Source organism: Nesoenas mayeri (assembly GCF_963082525.1).
Source record: "Nesoenas mayeri genome assembly, chromosome: 19".
Taxonomy (NCBI): Eukaryota; Metazoa; Chordata; class Aves; order Columbiformes; family Columbidae; genus Nesoenas; species Nesoenas mayeri.
Genome location: NC_137568.1, coordinates 9,657,950 through 9,678,728, shown reverse-complemented (window position 1 = coordinate 9,678,728; position 20,779 = coordinate 9,657,950). Strand labels below are relative to the sequence as shown.

Here is a 20,779-nt window from a genome sequence, read left to right as displayed (position 1 = left end):
AAAATATATATATATATGGGTCTATTTAGTTGTGAGAACAACACCTTTACAGGGGCCTAGACTGGCTGTGTAGGCCCTGAACGTGACTGCAGCGTAGCAGCCTCCTCACATACATTTGCTGCATCGCTACCAACTGCACCCATAAATTCCTTGTGTTTCGTTTCTTCTTCTTGTAGGAACTTGCTACAACTTTTGTCGTTCATAGTGTGCGTTACCAATGCTGCGTGCAGTCCTCCCTGTATCTGTGCTCCAGAAGCAATCTGCGCTACTCGTAGCCTAAATGATACCAATTCTTTCCTGTGTGTAGTCTACGCTCTTGATTTCTCCTGTTTATTTTACTTTTGTTTTCCTATCTGAAACTAGTCACGACGTCAGCCTATTTTGCTTGTTGTATGGATATTGTCATGAAAAAAGAAGGTGCCCATAGCTGAGGGGTTGGAACTAGATGATCTTTAAGGTCCCTTCCAACCCAAACCGTTCTATGGCTTCCTCGACTGCTCACGTTAATTAACTGCTTAGCATGAATTAACAAAGCCGGATTTGAATGATAGAGGTGAGTAAGTGGCTCCACAGCCCCCGAAAATGGAAGAGGGGAGTGTAAATACTCCATGTTTTTTGTTAGCGGAGTGGATGCGTTCTCATGGTTTTGTTATACTGAGTTTTAAAATATTTGGAAGAGTAAAAGTGTCAAAGGAGCATCTAATGTGTGTGTATGTGTTTCTGTGAGCACACAGAGCTTTTTAAAGTGCAGTAGGAATTCTGGGCAGAGTATAAAACCTGAAAAGAGCGAGTCTGCTTCTTTGCATCCATGGAACTGATTTATGTCAAAGAATGTAAAGACTTAAGTTCTGGTAGATTTTGTTTAGGAGTAAAAATGTCATACACAAATTGTTTTTTCATATGTTTCCCAGATTCTCTAGGTAGGTTTAAAAAAGAAAAACCAAACCCACAACAAAAAAACCCCCACATATTTTCTCTGTTGCCTGTACCCTTTTAAGCTGCTGTCCAGGCAAATATTTATAAACAGAAAGTAACGCAGTTTCTTTTGCATGCACAAAGCCCTGGGGAAAATGAGGAAATGTTTTAGTGTGTGTGAGGCGTTTAATACTTTGTTTTGCTCTGATTTATCTTTTAAAGAGCTGTGGAGACCTGCCTAAAAAACTGGAATACACTCCCTGTGAGCTTGTATTACCTTTGTTTGAAAGAGTCAAACCTCTGCTGCTGCAACTCAGGAATTCATGGACAGAATGACTAGAACAGCAAAGATGACTTCAAAAAAATGTGATTGTTGGACAAGCTGGTCCGAGCCCAGCTGCTGTGGATAAATCGATTTTGCTGTTGCTTTAAATCTATGATATGTTGGTATTTTGGCAGAGTAAGGAAAACAAGGATATTAGAAAGTAATTTAGTGCACTGGGATTAGCAAAGCGTGTTCCGTTTCGGTGAGCGGGGCAGGACAGGATGGTTTAGATGTGTCTGATAAACAGGACGAGGTCTAGTCTGACAGCTGGCAACAATAGATTTGCTCAAAGTCAGGTGTACTAAATTAGCAAATCTATTACAAGGATACGGGAGGAATCGCAAAGACAGTCTTGTAGGCAGGAGCGTTGCCAAATGGGAAATGATTCATCGTCTCTGAATGGGATGAGCACCGAGCAGAAGCAGTTTAAACCTCAGACTGCTTTGGCTCATAAACCACCAAATATGCGATTAACGCTTTATCTCCTCCAATCCTGTGTTTTTTATTGTCTCCTGAACAGCAGTCGGTGTTTAGGATCAAAATGCACGAGGCTCACTTGTTTGTTCTAATTTCTCTTTTGTGAGCCCGAATGTGTTTAGGTACTTTTTTGACTTTGAGCTGAATCACAGAATGTTTGCATGCATCCCAAAAGCACTCCCATCTTGTCACCCTTTGGCAATGTCACCTGTTAGTGATTCCAGACTGTTACGCGTCTGGAATGCAAGTATAACATGAGTGACACTCGCAGAACTTGGTGAACTGATTCATTTGCTTGTATTGGGTGAGAACAGACAATCGGCTGGAGATACAGTTTAACGTGGTGTGCCAGTTCCTAGGTGGTCACTGCGTTTTGATTTTCAATATTTTAAATACTTGTATCTATTTACATTGACAGTGCCATTCATAGTCTACAGTGCACAGAGATAAACAGAAAATACATTTGTGAATTCTTAAATTTAGTTAATAATCCATGCAGAAATGAGGTACAGTTCACAATGCTAGTTGAGCGGATGTAAAGGGCAGAAAAGGCTTGTGCCCCGTTCCTTCATTGTTCGTAGAGCTGATGAGAGATTTAGCTTGTGTCTGGTCTTGTTTTATTTAATATAAATTGTCATATTTCCTCTAAGGTATGTAGATGATAGAGAAACAGACGGAATTAGGTCATTGGAAAGTGTTTAGTATTAAATAATTGAGATGCAGGATGATAGTTGTTAGAGGAAAAATGTCACTTGGTAAGTTAAAACGTTTTTTAGCAAATAACTGTTTGGAGAGGGAGGCTGGGGTAGCACTCAGCTCACATACCTGAGGGGCACCGTGCCCAGGAAGCGCATGTAAAGGTTCCTGGGTCTGGCATTCTTGCTCTTACCTGGCGTGTGCAGCCGTATAAGATACGGTAGAAATCAAGTGATATTTAGTGTCACGCTTTGTGAGTGGAGCTGCAGGAGGCTGAGGGATTCTCGAGTGAAAGGCACTGGGGTAAATGAGGCTTTTCCAGTTCTGTGTCCCCTTTTGTGTCCACTCAGACTTCATGAAGCTCATAACTGGTGTTTGAGATCAATGGAAATGGCTTGCACGCTCGTTACACTTGAAAGCTCTTCTGCCTTTATAGAGGCCTAGTAATAAAATATCCTCTAACTTCCTGCAAATACCTTCCTGAATCTTCATTCATTGCTATGCTGATCGGAGTCTTGATTCGCACTGTTATACTTTTTACATTAATGTAATCAGCTTTATACTCCTCCTTTTCAGTCTCACCTGCTTCCCATTATCTTTCTTAGGCTTCACTCTCTGCTGCTTATTATCTTCTACCATGTGCTTCTCTTTCTCAAAAAACATTTTGGCTTTTCACCTCTTGAATGTTGCATCTTCCCAAAAGATTTCAGAAGGTGTAGTTTAAATTTCATGGGAAGCTTTTTTGGGGGCAAGATTTTCACATATTGGGGAGCTATTTCATCTGAATTGCTTGGTGTTCTGTTTCTTTAAAATCCCTTTCATAGTATGTCTTACGGTAGTATATAAATTGTACTGATTTGACTAAATAATTTAAGCAACTTGTATAAAAATAAAGCAAAACCAGAAAGATGGGGCTTTAATATAAGTTGCTTTATTTCTGTGGAACTAAGTAAGATTGCTCATCCTGTTAGCTCATCTGTGTTTAACAGCAGCAGCTTCTTGAACTGTTTGGTTTTGGTCTGTAGAACACATCTGTTTACACAGAGAAACCAAACTGAATCTGCTCATATGAAAGGACTGCAAGCGTTTAACTAAATCAGTTTATAAATTGTGTAGTCTATTGATATAATGATCTTCTGGAGATGAGGCTTCATGCTTATCTGATGGGGAAGAAAGACTGGGCTGAAGTACAGGAGGGTTTTAATAGTTATGACTGGTGATGTCTTGGTTTTCTGTATGTACTTTAAGCAGCTGCTGTTTTCCTCGCTTACATGGCATTACATTTGTGCAGGTAGGGGCGGAATTATGGAATCACAGGCATAAGCTTAGTAACCAGGTAAACATGAATTATATAGTCCATACATCTTTCTGCTGACCCTGTCTGTTTTTGGCAGAAGCCGAACTGTCAAGGCCCAGAGAGATGCAGCTTCCAGCGTTGAAAGCGCTCCCCTATAAACAATTTTCCCAAAAAAAGGGTAAATATTAAGGACATTGCACTTAAATATTTCAACTACATTAAAGGAGGAGGGGACAGGATGCACATATTATCAGGGAGACAGATCAGAACCCCCGTCTGTAGTTGTGGATGTTGATGACAATGCTGGAGGACGTCAAGTATACATCACCACTCTGTTCCTCGTATAATATGATTTCAGTGCATCACATGTAGTAGTAAAACATAACTGTGCTGAACTAGGAGTTTAGATTAAAGTGGTTACTTAATCAGTGATTTTTACTAGTGATAGTACTGAAATCGTGATCCTCATGAAGTCTTTAAATTTTGTTTATTAGGGAATGATTTTTACAAATCCCTCGACTCTTTCCAGTTGTATATTTGAAATGCTTGAACTCAATTTTTATTCCCCCTTACAAAAGTTGTCACCTTAGCTGTTGTTATGGCTTGGGAATTGTTTCTTAGCAGCTGACAATCCTTTTATTAGTGTTGATAAAATTAATATTTATAGCGTTTTGCTGAAGAGTGGAATGAGAATAACTCATGGTGTTCATGCTTTTGGTGTCTTTCTTTTTGTGTGTGTGTGTGCGTGTGTGTGGTTCTTTTCCTTCTGCCTCCCACCCCGTGTCCCTATAGGATGCTGTTTGCAGCAGAGACACAATTTTGCGCCTTCCTGTTTAATGTGGTGTGTGACTGTCCCGACAGGGATGGCAACGCTCCCAAGAGCTGCTGGATCCGCAGTTCCTGAGCCCCAGGACCCTGTGTTAGTTGCAGGTGCCTCTTGTCTGAAGCCCTTTTTAAAATTCAGGGCATTTTTTTTGTCTGGTTGGTAATTAGATCATGAATTTCTTTTGTCGTTGCCTCTACTATAGATCATTGAGAGAGTGAAGAGTTTTATTGCAGTGAAACAAATCCGAGGGCTCTGCTTCTTGTTAGCGTGTTTTTCCTCCAGTACGTTTTCGGAGGTGCATGAAATACATCAGACAGAACAGAGCTATAATTTGTTTCTCATGTTCTCCTTCCCTCACCCCTGTTCCCTTCAAAGCAAACTGAGAAATGCATGGGGAAAATGTCCACGTTACCATTTTTATTTACCCGTCCTCGGAGGAAGAATCTTGTGCTCCCAAAGTGCTTTTGCAAGTTGATAATTTTGGAATAATCACTTGGATCTAAGCTGGGTCTTGGTTAAAAACCAGCTGCTGGGATTTCCAACAAGTCTTTAAAACTCAGGTAAGATTTTAGCACTGTGATTCTTAGGTGTTTGAGACAAGACTACCCCCTTTGCTTTGCCTGAGCTCTTAAATACTATTGTATTTCTGTATTTCTAGGATAATTGTGTTAATGTTCGTAACAGAGTTTTCTTTGCTCACACTTACGTATGATAACCACCTGTGCAAGCTTGAGATTAGTGAATCTTGGTAATGTTACTTTAGAAGTTCTTAATGGGAATTACGTTTTTCGTACTGCAGGAAGATGAAATACATTTAATTGTAATTGGGAAGATCATACAGCAAATGGAACAGCAAAGCTGCTGGGTTCACTCGTATTTGATGGATTCTTGTTTCCCACGCTGCTTTTGTTTGCTGGAATAAACTTAGAATAAATTTTATTCTTACTGCAAATTTGCGAAACGGGAGAGAACTTTGAAATTGGTCTGAAAATTGGTGTTTGCTGCCATTTTTTTAAAGTATTTTAATAGCTGTTAGTGCAAAGCTGTGTCTGTCCGTCCCCCCCAACTGCCCAGCACAGTGTCTGTGTAAGTGCTGTATTCTGGTGACTTCATGGTCCCGCAGCGGTTTTTGAGCTATTGACTAATGGACAGTGCGTGAGGGTTAGACCGTTGTGGAGCAGGGTGGAGAAGTGAAGTGGAATTTCTAGTGTGTGAAGGTTACGCATCAGAAACATCCTGGCTGGTCCGGGAGGCTCCATCCCCACCAAACCAGGACGTGCAAATATTCACAACAGCCTTTATTTGCTTCGAGTTCCCCACATGTTCCTTCTGCCTCTCTCGCTGTTTGAGGCTGCGGCTGAAGCCCGTGCTCACACAGAGCCCTGGTGGGGATGGTTTGATCCTGGAGCATTCAGGTTTAATTCGCATATTTGCTATATAGCAAAAACAAGAAGGCAAAACAAGCTCAACTTAAGGTTTTGCATCTCCAGATCCAGTTGCGCTGGTTCAAAGATGAATCTCTATAAAAGAGGCTTGTGTGTTCATGGTAAGATCTGCGATGCCCGGGGAGGGGTCACTACCTTCGTGGCCAAAGTGGCAGCAGAATTTCTTTCCTTCACCTCTTGACAGGCGTATCAAATAAACCGGACACATGAATAGAGCTGGTGACGTGTGTGGCAGCGAGCCCATCGCCAAAAGGATCTAGGAAATGTGAATGCGTTAGCTGCTCCAAGGAAGAATTCAATGGTGCGGGGTGGGAGGGTGGGATTTTTTTGTTTTGTTTTACTTTTGGCCTGGAGTGGAATAAGGGAGGAGAAGTGGAAAAGGAAGCCTTTTGTTTGCAGTAAAACAATACTGTGAAGTAGACGTGGTGATGTTAAAACAGGAGTCTAAACATGGCAAATGTGGGCAGGCTCCATCTGGCCGTGTCCACGAGTCGCTCAGACGTCCCCGGCACAGACGGCCGGAGTCTCGAGTCGCTGTTGTGTCGTTCCCCCCTAACGGGAATTTAAAATAGCCTTGGAGACTCTGTCCCAGAATTTATTATTGCGTGAGATGAATGATTTATTGGCTTTAGCTGTTTGTATTTGGTGATGCGATGCGTCTCTATTAATGTTTCTTCCGTTTCTCAATTAGTTATATTACATGCAAGAAATGTGGGTCTAGGATTGAAAAACCCGTCAAAGCGCAACCCTATAGGCAGAATTTAATACAGCGAGTCTATTGGAAGGAAAAACGTAGTTACTGTGTTCGTTTCTGGTGTGTTTTGCAGTGATTCAAAGTATATTGCATTATTAGGACATTTTTGACTTCTGGATAATCCATATGGCTGTTTGGTGTCTGAATGGAAGTTCTTGTGGTTTTGTTTGTTTAGTCCCCGAGGAATAATTCTGATTTGTTCGGGCACAGAGTTCTAACTGACAATGTGTATAGGCAGGTGTGTGTGATCCTTTGAAATGAGTTTCATTTCACACGCAGTGCATTAAGGATTTAGCATCTGGCTTGTGTTGAACTTGCAGAAATGTTGTTTATGGGACAATTTAGAATTTTAACAATTATTGAAGGAAAACCTTGGTAAAATTATTTTTCTAATACTAAAGGTATCCTAATATGTCTTGTCAAATAGTTTATTTAAAAGCTATCTGCCTTCTGTTTGGATATCAACCTACCAATAATGTTTTTATATGCCACTTGGAGCTAGTGCTGAATGTGGTGGGGTTTTTTTCAACCCGGTGGGTTGGTATTTAATAGCACTTTAAAGATTCATCAGGACTTCTGAGTCCTCCTAAGGTATAGTAAGTCCTTCTAATGTCCAAGTAAGACAGTTAGAATCAGTACATGATTCTAAATCTACATTAGATTTGAATTAGGTTCATAATTCTGAAAGATAATTGGAAATGAGTTTCCTAGCAGTACGAACTGTACGAATATGGCAGAGAAGTTCCCGTCCCTTCCACGTTGTCCCGGCTCCCGTAGCTCTGAGGCAGAAGGGATCGGGTTCTGTATTTCCTAATTCACATCAGAAGAAGATGCCCAGGTGATACCCAGGTGGTTTGAGGTTTGGCTGCTCCAGAAGGCAACGCTCGCACTGAGCTTCCCCGCTGCAGAACCGCGGATCTAGGGGGTGACGGAGAGTATTTACATTTAATCTGATCCAGCAGGATACGTCTGAAATCGGCATCCGTTGTCTGGTGTCCTTGGGTGAACTGGGCGCCCCTGTGCCCCATGTGGCACCTTCATCTCTGCGTGTGCTGCCTCTGTACTGCTCCCAGCAAAAGAAAAGGCGCTGGGGTGACTGGGGACTCTTTCAGCTCACTCACGACTCCAGAAGATGATGTTGGTGATTTAATTCAGTGAAATTCAGATCAAGTATTGGGGAAAATAATTAGACCTTTTTTAAGAAGAGTATGCTGGCCCTTACGTATTTTGTACTAACTCCAGTTTAGAGCTCATTAGGTTGTTCTAAATTTCTGGTGCTTTGTGAGACTTGGAAAGAGCAGCTGTCAATAGCAAGTAAAATAGAGCAGCCTGAAAGCAGTTGTCTGTATACTTGCAAGAGAAATGCTTTTTTTGCAGTGCTTTAATTCTGTGCTTCTGAGTGTGCTTTGGGAAATAGCAAATAAAACTCCACCCAAACGTTTCGGGTTAAGATTGTTTCTCTGAAAACCCGAAGGGTGTTAGGGAGTTATTTTGGTACCCTGATGGCAAATATATATCTATATCTATATCTATATAAATTCTTAAATGAATGTCTGGAACTGCCAAACAGATAGGAGGAAGAAAGAGCAGTGTGAATTGAAATGAAAATGTTGCAGGGTGTGGGCATGTTGTTTGGTTTTTGAGCTGAAGAGCCTCACCGTTATGGATCCTTTGCGTTAGAGCTGAGGACGGTGTCACCGCAGCTCCTGGAGCCCATGGCCGACTAATCCAGCTCCACAGAAGGTGAATTTTGTTAAGCCAGCTCAGTTTCCTGATCTACCGTGTGTCCAAATGATCGCCAGACCTGATTTGGCAGAGGAACAGCTGCGGTGTCTTTAGTCTTTATTGTTGGGTGCAACGTGAAACGCTCCAGAAACGATCAGTGATCACGGGTGGAGTAATGGTCAGCTGCTCCAGTCCTACCCATTGGTCTTCCAATACCTTCTTCACTCAAAATCCCTATGCACCTGTAAAACATACATTTGGTAGGTGTACCTGTGTGTCTCTTCTTCAGTAATCAATGGCAGTTTCCTAAAATGCATAAATTTCATTAACAGAAAGTAAATTCTTAGTTTATCATCATGTTCCGTCACTTGTTCACCTGCAGGAAAAAAAAACATCTTTCAAAGGAAATGAAAACTAAAAATTCCTCAGATTAATTGTAAAATAAAATTTAATGTGAGTAGCTGGGATAAACAGTTTTTATTTCAAAACCTTAATTGAGAAAGTTCTTACCTCGGCAGCTGTATTTGCAAATGCGTATGGTGTTATTTACAGCCCTTTGTTCAATGAATAGTTGGAGACCTCCTGGTTTATATCTTTCCATGTGGGAATTCAGGCAGGTCCAAGGAGGGAACGCAAGCAGAAAAATGTAAGTTTCTGGGTAGCGTGCCAACAATGGAAGAAAACAGTAGGAATTTGTTAGAGATGTTTAAAGTATCGAGCTCTCCTGCTGGAACCTGTGCCCGGTGTGTGCTGTTTGCTTGGCGCAAATGTCTGTTTCTAAAACAAATACATAGATTTACTAAGAGTTTTACGCAACGTGGAGAAAAGTCTGTCGTGTCAGCCCTAGGTTGGGAACACCCCAAACAATTCCTGGGTCCCAGGGGCGCCCGTCGGAAGGCGAGGAGGGTGGGGGTGTGTTCATGCGTCTCCCTCCCCCAAACAGGCTCATTCCAATCAGCAGAGTAATTGGAATGCAACCACAGTCTGGAGGAGGAAGGGGAATTTTTGGCAAGGACAGACAGAGCAGTTGGGAGCTTTATTCAGATTAAAGCATAGACGGCCATTCATTATCAGCACAACACACATTAGCAACAGCACCGCATTGTGTTTCTACAGCTGGGACTTATTTTAATGATTGTGTTGCGCCGCGTATTACATGCAAACAACTGGGATGCGATCACAAAAAGCAGTGCTAACGGCTTTCGTTAAAAGATGGTGTTTCTGTAGGGGGAAGAAGGACTTGTCTTCAAAATGAACTGTTGTGGTAAAAATGGATAGGCAGGCTGTCCTTCTGCTCGCTGTCCCGCGTGTTATATGTTCTGGAACAAGCCATTTTTTTTCTGGGAGAAAAAGCCTTGGATAAAGGAAAAAAAAATAAAATAAAAACAAACAAAACAAAAAACACCCACAACCCCCCCAAAAGCAACAGGAATTGCAATGTTACGACTGCTAGTTGGATTCAGAAGGCCGAACTAGTTTTTCTCTAGTGATAACAAGTGAAAAGCCAGAAGATGAGTAAACACGGTCTTAGGTCTGAACCCAGTCCTCCCCTTCCCCACGGCCTCGGTGCTGGGTGCTCAGCGTGTCCGACATGAGGGACAGGATTGTTTTCTCGCTCCGTCACCTGCTGAGCTTTCAATGCATTGATGATGTGTTCATCTGCTTCCATTGACATTGAGATTACTTCTTCTTCTCTTACTTGTCTTCCTGTGTCTTTCCATGTCTTTCCAATATACACATTTAAAAAGTATTTCCTTGAGAAAGGTTTATTTTTAATATTTAAATTTAAAAACCAATGTATTTCTATTGTGATAATCTACCCTGTACCCTGAAGATACTACTACCTCACATTGCTGGGTGCAAACACCTTTAAACCTCATAATGTCATAAATCAAGAGACACATTATAACAGGTAGATGAGAGTGTACAAACATACAGGTAACATAACACTGAAATGTACCTGTGAGACAGAGCAGTATTATCCCTGGTTTGCAGGTATGAAGGAATGTGGTGAACAAAGTGGCTATAAACAATTTGATTTAAACAATTTGATATAGGTTGGAAATACCACGGCGGTTGAACACAAGATTGCTGCCCTTAAACCTCCAAGTTCCTTAAATCCAGATGACATTTTCTTTTCTTAATGTTACTTTAACAAGTGGTGTAAATCTGTTATCCAGCCGTTGCAGGTGAACAGGATCAGTGCAGACTCAGATCATATCTAACATGCGGTGATGCTGTGACACCTCAAAGATCTTTATCACTTTGTACTCAATTTCATTGCTGCTTCCTCCAATGGTTCTCTCCATATTGTGCGTGTTCTTCTTCCCTTTAAGCACGGAAAGCTTGTGTTACACATATACTTGCTATTCTGAAATAAACATACTTCAAAAATACTTATATAAAACAGTGTTAATGTATAGCATAGGATAACTTCCATAACAACAGTTTGATGTCATAAAAAGTTGAATTTTCTGTAAAAATCATTCCAAAATAAAAAGCATTTGTAAGGAGTTCTTCAGTAGCTAGCAGAAAGAGTTCAGAAAATGATAAAAATGTCTTTCTATAAAATTCAAATTTTCAATAATCATAGTTCCTTTCAGGTTTTTTGTGCGTTCAACCAGTTGTTTCGTTCCACTCTGTAATTGCATGTAAATATTAATAGCTAACACATAAATTAGATTACAGGAGTTTGGGGATATTAAATATGCTGCATTTACTTGCGGGAGTTAAATTATTTTCAGTAAGCGGTTCTTTGTCAGTCACTGCAGCAATAAATCAGAAAAAGGAAACTGGCAAACGTGATTCACTTAATTCCTATTTTTGAGTATTTGAGAACGGTGGTAGCGAAGGAGTCATGGAAGGAGACCGAGTAGCTTAGAATATTGTGCTCTCTTCATGTTTCTGTGAACTGACCTGAGTAGCGTATGTTAGAATGAGATCATAAGGCGCGATAAGGAGATATTTAATGAACGTATAGTATGTAAAACTGATGAGCGTGTTTGTCTTGGCGTGTATATATTGTTCCTTCATTTTGGAAAATTAATGTTCTCTTTTCTGCAGACTACCCAGGAAGTCTGCAATAAATACAAAACATAGCTGTCCTCTGACTCATTGGTGCTTTGCAATAAATACTTCATCTACATATGTGCACTAGTAGCCATTAATGTCTTGATGATGCACTTAATGTACCTTGCTTCCTCCTTTTTTTCTTTTCAAACCAATGTCAATATATGCGGACACTGGTTTGTATTCTGAACCTTCAGTGCAAGTTTAAATAGCTCAACTTTTTTATTTAAAAACAATTAAAAATGTTTTAAAACAAGCACATACAGAAAACAAATAAGCTTCTTCAGCACCTTTGTGACTTTAGAGGGTCTATTAACGGTGCAACCGCGTGGGTTGGGTTTGGGTCCAGACAATGGGTTGGGTCCAGAACCATCAGCATTTTAACTTGGCTTTGAAAAAGAAAATCTCTATGAAAAAGAAATCTCGTTGTGGTTTTTTTTTGCTGGTTTTCAAATCTTTGGCTCCGATTTTACGTAGACAGAGGCCTCTAAGATAATTAAGTCCCATGAGTTTAATGAGAATGGTTGCCTGGATGAAGAGGAGACCCTAGCAGTGACCTGCGGATGGAAGGAGGGTGTCCGTCTGAACACCCCTCCACGCCAAAAGAAAAGAGAGGAAAAGCTACAGCATCCAGTCAGCCACAAAACCTAAATCCATAGCAAACCAAACTTCCGGAGTTTTTATTCTCGAGGAGCTATTAATGAGTTGGTTATCAGAATATTCAGAATAGGGTTTAATACAGTGTTGAAACTGTTGGAAAAGTGAAGCGTAAACTCTGTTTTTTTGTCCAAAAAACAAAGTCCTGAGGTAAATGAGAGGATTGTTCTGGTTAGAATTGAGCTGCTGCTCCAGGGACCGGGGCTTTTTCACCTAGAAATACCTGGCAGAGAGGGAGTTGTTAATGGAAGGTTTTTCAGCATCTCTCCTGTTTTGTTAACCCGACAAAGCCGGAGTGGGTTGACATCCGACTTCCCTTAAATGTGGTTACTAGAGAGGAAAATCCTGAGCCAAAAATATTAGTTTGTTCACTCATGGCTAATTGCTGGGGAAACGGTTATTAGTCTGCGTCTTGTACGTGTGCCCAATCTTATAAAAATGAGAATTTGGTTAAATTGCGCTGGCAGGCCTGCTTAATATTTTGAAAAGAAGCATTTATAATTAGTTAAGCTTGCAATTTCTCTCTCAAAAGATTAGTCAAACCTCTTTTGTTTTGGACGTTATACAATTTCAGGAACACACTGTATGTCTCACTGTGAATTTTGACTTAACTATTGGATTTAAGGCCTTCAGCTTCACTTGACAATTCCCGTTGCTTGTAATGGGTGAAATTGTGCAAATAATTACACTTTTTTGAGATACTTTAGAAAATGGCAATCTATACAAGCATGTATTTTACTTCACATTTTTCACCACTAGATGGAGGATGAGCAATAACCTCTTTTGGCTCTTGGACGAGTGGTGTCTGTTGACAACTGGGGCTGAGGATGTTCTTGGTGTAATAAAATCTTAAGGAATTGCAGAAGCATTTTTCTAAGTTTCTCTTATTATGTGTTTCTTTAAATGTCTTGTAAGTTGTTATCAAGTACACAGCTAGAGTAGACTTTAAATTGCTGGGCACGTGGAAGTCTTTAGTAATTCTGGATTTTTATTATACCATGCTAAGGACTTTATTTGAGTGTTTTGTGGAGCAGGCCATGGTGTGACAGTCTGTTTCCTAAACATGCTTCAACTCCAGGTATGAGAAACGGGAGAGGTGCCTGAGGACTGGAGGAAAGCAAATGTCACTCCAGTCTTCAAAAAGGGCAGGAGGGAGGACCTGGGTAACCATAGACCGGTCAGCCTCACCTCCATCCCTGGGAAACTGATGGAACGACTTATCCTTGGTGCCATCTCAAGGCATATAAGGGATAAGAGGGTCATTAGGGGCAGTCAACATGGCTTCACCAAGGGGAAGTCGTGCTTGACCAATCTCATTGACTTTTATGAGGACATAAAGATGGATGGATGATGGCAGAGCGGTGGACGCGATCTACCTTGACTTGAGTCATTTGACACAGTGTCCCACAGCATCCTCACAGCTGAACTGAGGGAGTGTTGATTAGTAGGTCAGAGAGGTTCTCCTGCCCCTCTGCTCTGCCCTGGGGAGACCACACCTGGAATCTTGTGTCCGGTTGTGGCCCCTCAGTTCCAGCAGGACAGGGAACTGCTGGAGAGAGTCCAGCGCAGCCACCAAGATGCTGAAGGGAGTGGAGCATCTCCCGTGTGAGGAAAGGCTGAGGGAGCTGGGGCTCTGGAGCTGGACAAGAGGACACTGAGGGGGGACTCATTCATGGGGATCAATATGGAAAGGGGGAGTGTCAGGAGGATGGAGCCAGGCTCTTCTCGGTGACAACCAGTGATAGGACAAGGGGCAATGGGTGCAAACTGGAACACAGGAGGTTCCACTTAAATTTGAGAAGAAACTTCTTCATGGTGAGGGTGTCAGAGCCTGGCCCAGGCTGCCCAGGGAGGTTGTGGAGTCTCCTTCTGTGCAGACATTCCAACCCATCTGGACACCTTCCTGTGTAACCTCATCTGGGTGTTCCTGCTCCATCCTGCACTGGATGAGCTTTCCAGGGCCCTTCCAACCCCTGACACTCTGGGATTCTGTGAATAGAGTTTTAGCTTGATTTTACAGTACTGAATTCCCTTAGACATCAGTTGCACTAAAATCAACATCTTTATGCATATGAAGATTAGGGAAACATTAATGCCATTGATTTAGAATAATGTGTAGCTTTGTGCAGACATGCAGAGCTGTTCAGGTTGGTACTTCTCTGCCCTAATGGTGGAAATCTCCATGAGAAGGTTCACGGACCTCTGCTTCCTTTTGTTTGGGCAGCTACTGTAAAATAAATTGGAGAATATTTTAATGTTTTGCAGGGGAATTTAATATTTCCTGCTTACTAAACCTGTGATAATAGATAAGCAGATGTAATTGAACAGTGGTGCATGTTGTGAGGAGAAGTCTTCTGTGTGTACCTTGGCATCTTTATAGAAAGGTTGTCCCTTTGACCTTTCTTCATTTATTTATTTACTTATTTATTTTTAGTTTATTCCCGTATGAGATTGTTTTCCCCGTCATATTTTTAGCTGACAAATGCAAATGTTCCTCCCTTTTAATTTAAACAAAAAAAACCCTGAAACAATTATCAGCTTCTAGAGATAAAACCTATCTTAGGAGCCCTTAGAAGTCAGTCCTCTCCACCCAAATGGTTTTCAGGTAAAAACTTCTATTCAGTTTCCAGGCAGGATAACAGAAAAGCCTGGATTGCCTAGTGCACTATTTTTCTAATGACAAAGGGTCCTTTTGCTGGAATGCTCAACAGGTAACGTAACTTAGTTTTTCCTTCTGTTGGGAATCGCTACCTTAATTTTGTATTTCTGTTTTTCTTACAGTACTGTGCGCAAAAAACTTGGTGAAAAAGGATTTTTTCCGTAAGTAGCTGTTGAAGTTTTATACGTTTATAGATGGGGTAATTATTGTCCAGGTTCTGTTCATCAATGTTCACACGTGGTCATTGTATTAAGATACTTGCATGAAGGGAACCGTGGGCTTTGATATTTTCACACCGTTTTATTTCAGGGCTTCTAATTTTTTCTTAGGTGACACTCGTCACAGATGCATAATAATAATTAAAACACTGACACACTCTCTGTTTTTGATGGCAGTGGGAAACAAATTTACTCTCTCAGGCAAATTACATGTTTTTCAATTAGCGCCACATTTATTAAAATGTTTTTCATAGAAGAACTTTTTGTCCAGTAGACAGACGTGCATCCTAATTATTAATAATTGCCATAATACCTACTCTGAAATTATATTTTAATTAATTTTAATAATGTTTTGAAAGGAGCGCTAAGAGGTGGATGAGGGAGGCAGAAGGGCTGGTATTGGCTGCGTAGGCTGCACGGATCACCCGCCTGCCGGCCGGGAGCACAAAACATCTCAGAGATCAGACCTGAATTAGCAGATATCTTGAAGAAGGAACGATGCAGAATTACATGTCAGTTGATGGGCTGGTTGGAGGAGCAGGTGCAGTAAAGCTCATTGTTGGCCACTCTTCCCTTCCTCCTTCCCCATCACCCATCACCAGCCCAGCACCATCTTTGAGCTGGTATTTGTTGATCAACTCAACCTGTGTTGGGTGTTTCCACTCTACTAAACTGGCAGAAAATGAAGTAGAAAGCTAGCAGGAAAAAAAATAAAGAGTGGACCACAAAAGCAAAAATAACATGTTATAGGTGATTTACTGTAATACCAATAACAAGAGAAATAGTGGCAATAGTTAATCTTAAAAATAGGAAGAATATAAATCTGTTTTCTCTGCCTTTTGCTGAGTTATTTGTATGCTGAGAATTTACTCAATCCTGAATTAGGAAGGTTAAGGTGTTCAGATTTTTTCCCCCCAATGTATTTTACTTATACAACTTTTTATTAGTCTATATCAGTGAAATAAATTGCTAATTTAGCCATTTCCTGTGCTTAATTTGTCATGTTCTTTCCATTCATTAAATATGACTCTCGTTTATGAGTAAAAGGCAACTTCAAATAAAATATATTTTAAAAAAAAGGAATGACACGGGACTTTAAAGCCTCCAGATCCATTTGCTAAATGCCTTTTCTTTTCCTCCTCTTAGGACTTCCTGATCCATTCGCTAAGGTTGTGGTGGACGGATCTGGCCAATGCCATTCTACAGATACTGTGAAGAATACACTTGATCCCAAATGGAATCAGCATTATGACCTGTAGGTGGTAACCGTGATAACCAAAGGTTTGAAGTGACATCCTCTAAAGTACACAGAAATTATCAGATGTTTGTAATACTGTCCTATTTACAGTTTGGGAAAATATCCCCGAGTTTATTAGCTTCGGTAGAAAATACATGTATAAAAATACCACTTTCTCATTTCCCTGAAAATCTAAGTGCTGCCCTTGGTTTTCTGGTGATGCCTGCAGCATCCTGCCAGGAGGATTTGGGTTTTAAATAACTGTAATAGGCTTATGTGCTGTCAAACTGCCTCTTGGCTGCACTGGGCTGACTGAAGTGTCCCCAGCCTGGAATTCATATAACAGGTTAACACTGCTGCTAATTAACAGTCTCATATATCATGTGATGGCATATGCAAATGTCACAGGAAGATGAATCTGTTGTGATGTATTTATGCAATGATGTCTCAATTAAGTTGCTAATTCCAAGGGAATTTTGTGGCTTGCTAACCTGATTCAGCATAATAGATATTCTGTGATATAAGATTTTTTTGAAGAGACTTTGGCAGTGTTATAAAGAACAAAAAAGGTTTTGCTTTTGCCTTATGTGGTTCTTAATTCAGAGCTTAGCGTGAAGGGGAGCGGTTGAATTAGTTGCTTAGGTTCTTCAGCCCAGATGGGTGTGTGTAGCGGGCGGCAGAATCAGGGAGGCTTTCCAGAGAGAAATTGCCAAATAGTTGCAGTCTGGATGCAGTTTAATGTCAGTAAAATATCACACTTGCCCTGGATGTATTCCCCTTCCTTATTTTCAGCCTTGTTTGTGTTTTCCCTATTGTTCAGACGTGTCCTCAGAGCTTTGAATAACCAAACTTAACACATTTACAGACCTCCTCACATCCAGAGCCTAGTCCTGGTCCCATCTTTGTGCCCATCACATCCCCATCCTCAGCATGGACTCGTTGCTCTCCTTTGGTTTACCTCTTAAACATAACCTCACCCAACTTGTGCAGCTGCTCCTCTTCCCAAAACCTCCTCGCTGCAGCTTCTGGTGCATTTGGTGCCTTCATGTTCTGCACTGCGCTGCCAGAATCACCTTCTCCCAAAACCCTCCAACTCTGCTTTTCCAAGTTATTACTAACAATCCTGGATTTTTATCGAGGGGAAAAAAGGCAACAGGTCTGCTTAGTGCTGGTTTAGACAATCCCATCCTAGCTTAGACTCCAAGAGCCCTCAAACAGCTCCTTGTAGCAACTTTGCCTAAACGTGGCTGTTTAGACCAGTTTGAAGCTGGTCCCTTTTGCATTTAGGGTGAAAGCGTTTCTGGGTTGTGTTTGGCCCATATCAGCAGATCTGGCCATTCCAGCTCAAGCGCGTTGGGTTTTTAGAGGTTCCTAGTATGGCATGTACTTGATTTTCGTTTAGTAGTGGAAGTATTTAGGCATTTTTCTTAAAATTTCCGAACATCCAAGTCTTATCTAGAGCCCTAATTTTACAGGTTCAGGAAACATGGGAGTTAACATAATGTATACGGAAATTGAATTTCCAGGTTTCCGCTTCGTTAATACTAATCCTGTTATCTCTGAAGTACTGAAGCTGTGAAGTAGATATTGCTGGTAGGGGAGAGTTTAAGACAAATAAAAAAGTCCAAGGACTTTAATTATGAGGAGGAAAAGAGAAACATCCAACAAAATGGTGTGTGCGCCTTTTTTTTTGTTTGTTTTTAAACTTCTTCGCTTTACTTTTTGGAACATTCTTTTTTAATAACGAAATTCCTAGCTCAGGCTTTTATGTTGGAACTTTATTGCCAGATGATGTAAAACAAATGTAACTTATCCACCAAATGAATTGGAAATGTCAACTTGTCCTACCGTCACTCTCTAAATGCAACCATGTATTTTCATGCCTGAAATTGTGCAGAAATACAGATGAAACATGTTGCTATGAAGCCAGCTTGCAGTTACCGAACTATTTCTTTTCCTCCTCTGGGAAAAAAGAACACATTTTAATTTGGAAAATGCAGCTTGTCTTGTTTATTTCCTTCAAATGCATGAATGGCTGGGTTTTCTGGTGCGAAAATCAGAGCAGGTAGAGCAGGAATATAAAGTCCTCACCTGTTTGGGGTGGATGGGTCAGAACCTCACCCCGCAATGTTACAGTAATTCTTGGAAACTCTGTTGTATATTCAGCTGTTCTACATATTATTCAAACTGTTGTGTTATGAGATTGTGTTTAACCATATACCTTTGACTTTTTTAAAGCAACAAGGAAAAGTGGAAAATTCAAGACAGGTCCTGATAAGTCTTTATTTTTAAGTGCACCTAACTTGTTCTCATAAGAGTTTATTTTAAGTACATAAACATTGTAGACTGCAACTGTGCACGTGAATACCCATCTTCATCTCTCGTTTCTTTATGCAAAATTGGCATTGTCAAGGTTGTGAGGCCAAAAATTTGACCTGTGTTATGCAATTCAGTTTCCTAGTCGAAAAACTTGGGGTTTTTTTTTGGTGTGTGTGTGTGAAGTTTGTGTTTTGTTTTGCTTTTTCAATGCGCACGGGTTATTTTGAACCGTGCTCGTGGGCTTGTCTGTCTTCTTGGGTCAGTCCCTGTCTGCAGGTGGGAAAAAGAGGTGGTCAAAGTTCGGCTTTTTGGGAAAGGAAACATGAGACAAGTGTTCATTGAGAACTTACCTGATCACAGGTGCAATTGGAGCCATGACAGTTAGTTCAATTGTTTGGTTTGCCAACCTTGACAGTATCATTTCTATCCTTACGAAAATATCGAGATGCTTTAAAGCTGATAAAGACTTAGTGGGGGAGATGTATTTAGGCATTGGTTGAGTTTGTTTGATCCGTTTTCCTTCAAACACAAATAAAAATCACTTGGAACTAAACTGCAGAAGGCCAGAATTTGTGATCTGGGAAGGGAGAGCTACAAGCAGTTCTTGGGATCTAAGCCATAGTTCCAAATCCATTTTCCTCCACTTGCAATAACTATAATAATTCAGTATTGGCAATAGCTGATTTATCTTGGGCGTTTTGAAATCGTCCTCTGAAAGCTTTGAAAACAAAGGCTAGTTCACAAAGTAATTGCTTCTGAAGAACAAAAAATAGCAAAAACAAAAGAGCAAAAAGCAAGTAGTGTCCAGGTTTCCCCAGGTCGGTGAAATGCAGATCTGGCTTTGCAAAGCCCTACATGGTGACGCTGCGAGGAGAGAGCGGAGCAGATGGGGAATGTGCCGACCCTCTGCTAAAATACCCTGGGAACGTTTTGTAACCGCTCGCATTCGTACTATGTAACGTATATTATAAACAGGACCTTTCGGAAGCTTTCTCAATAGTAAATTAGCTTCCTAAAGATTCCTTAGCTTACTCTCTCTTGCTGCTATAGGGTATGTTAAATTTTTAATGTGATGGTTGATAATCCTTTTTTTCCCCAAGGTGATTTCTGGAGTGTCTTCAAAGTATTCAGTAAGTGCCGCTCACAGTGCTGCTTCTCTACGTTTTTCAGATATATTGGCAAGTCGGATTCAATAACAATCAGCGTGTGGAATCACAAGAAAATTCATAAAAAGCAGGGAGCTGGTTTTCTGGGTTGTGTGAGGCTTCTGTCCAACGCAATCAACCGCCTTAAAGACACTGGTTGTAAGTAAGCTAAAGACTCAATTTCTTCTCTTTCAGACCAAACTTTCATGCACCCACTTCTGGAGAGTGACAGTTCATTGGGAGTGTTGTTGTTTTTTCTAAGCTCATCTATTCCATTTGGTTTGGTAGTTTGTAATGGTGTTTTGTGGCTCAGGACAGCACAAATAGCTTCAAATGGGAATAGCTTCTTGTTGGTTTTTCGACTCCAGAGAGTGATCACTTCAGTGCCACAGTCTGGCTGGGGATCGTCAGTGCTGAACTGTGTTGCAGTTCCCAAGGAAGACAGAGTCTTATTACCTTCAAATTATCTTTCTATTACCTTCAAAATTGCAAGTCTTAAGGGGTAAACAAAAGGGTGAATGTATCTCCAAGTCAAATTTGTAGCTTAAAAATTAACGTGCCTTCAACATTAATTAGTAAATTTTGTCATAAGGTATTAAGAGCTTTATAACACTTTGAGCACTTCATATTTACTTTTTCAGAAGTTAATTAACATGTAAGATGCTTGTTTCTCATTATCCTCATGGGCGCTGTTTACTTCTAACAAAACCGGCCACTGCTCTGATGGAAAAGTAGTACTTGGCTCTATGGATAATGAAAGAAGTGACATGCTGGTTGGGAAGCATTGTGATTTTACCTTCAGCAGCAGGTTCCTCGGTGATAAAGGCATAACCGAAGTTCTCATTTTTAAATATTTGTCGCTAGATCAACGCTTCAGTACCTTGAGCTTTGCTCTGTTTTATGCAGTTCTCCCTATTTAGTGCGGAACACGGGTCTGTGCTGCACTGGTGTTGAGGTTGAACTGGGAGTGCATTCCGTTCTTCACAAGGGAAGGGAGTTCAAAACACTACTTGCA

The 20,779-nt window shown here is 40.8% G+C and overlaps 1 protein-coding gene across 1 annotated transcript in view; it reads left to right on the top strand.

The window, feature by feature from the left end:
- Positions 1–20,779, top strand: part of SMURF2 (SMAD specific E3 ubiquitin protein ligase 2) — a 56,651-nt gene that overhangs the window by 12,189 nt on the left and 23,683 nt on the right. The window contains exons 2-4 of the mRNA XM_080356319.1: positions 14,968–15,006; positions 16,210–16,318; positions 19,790–19,923. Of these exons, the coding sequence (XP_080212445.1) occupies positions 14,968–15,006; positions 16,210–16,318; positions 19,790–19,923 (282 nt within the window). The remainder of the gene's footprint in view (positions 1–14,967; positions 15,007–16,209; positions 16,319–19,789; positions 19,924–20,779) is intronic.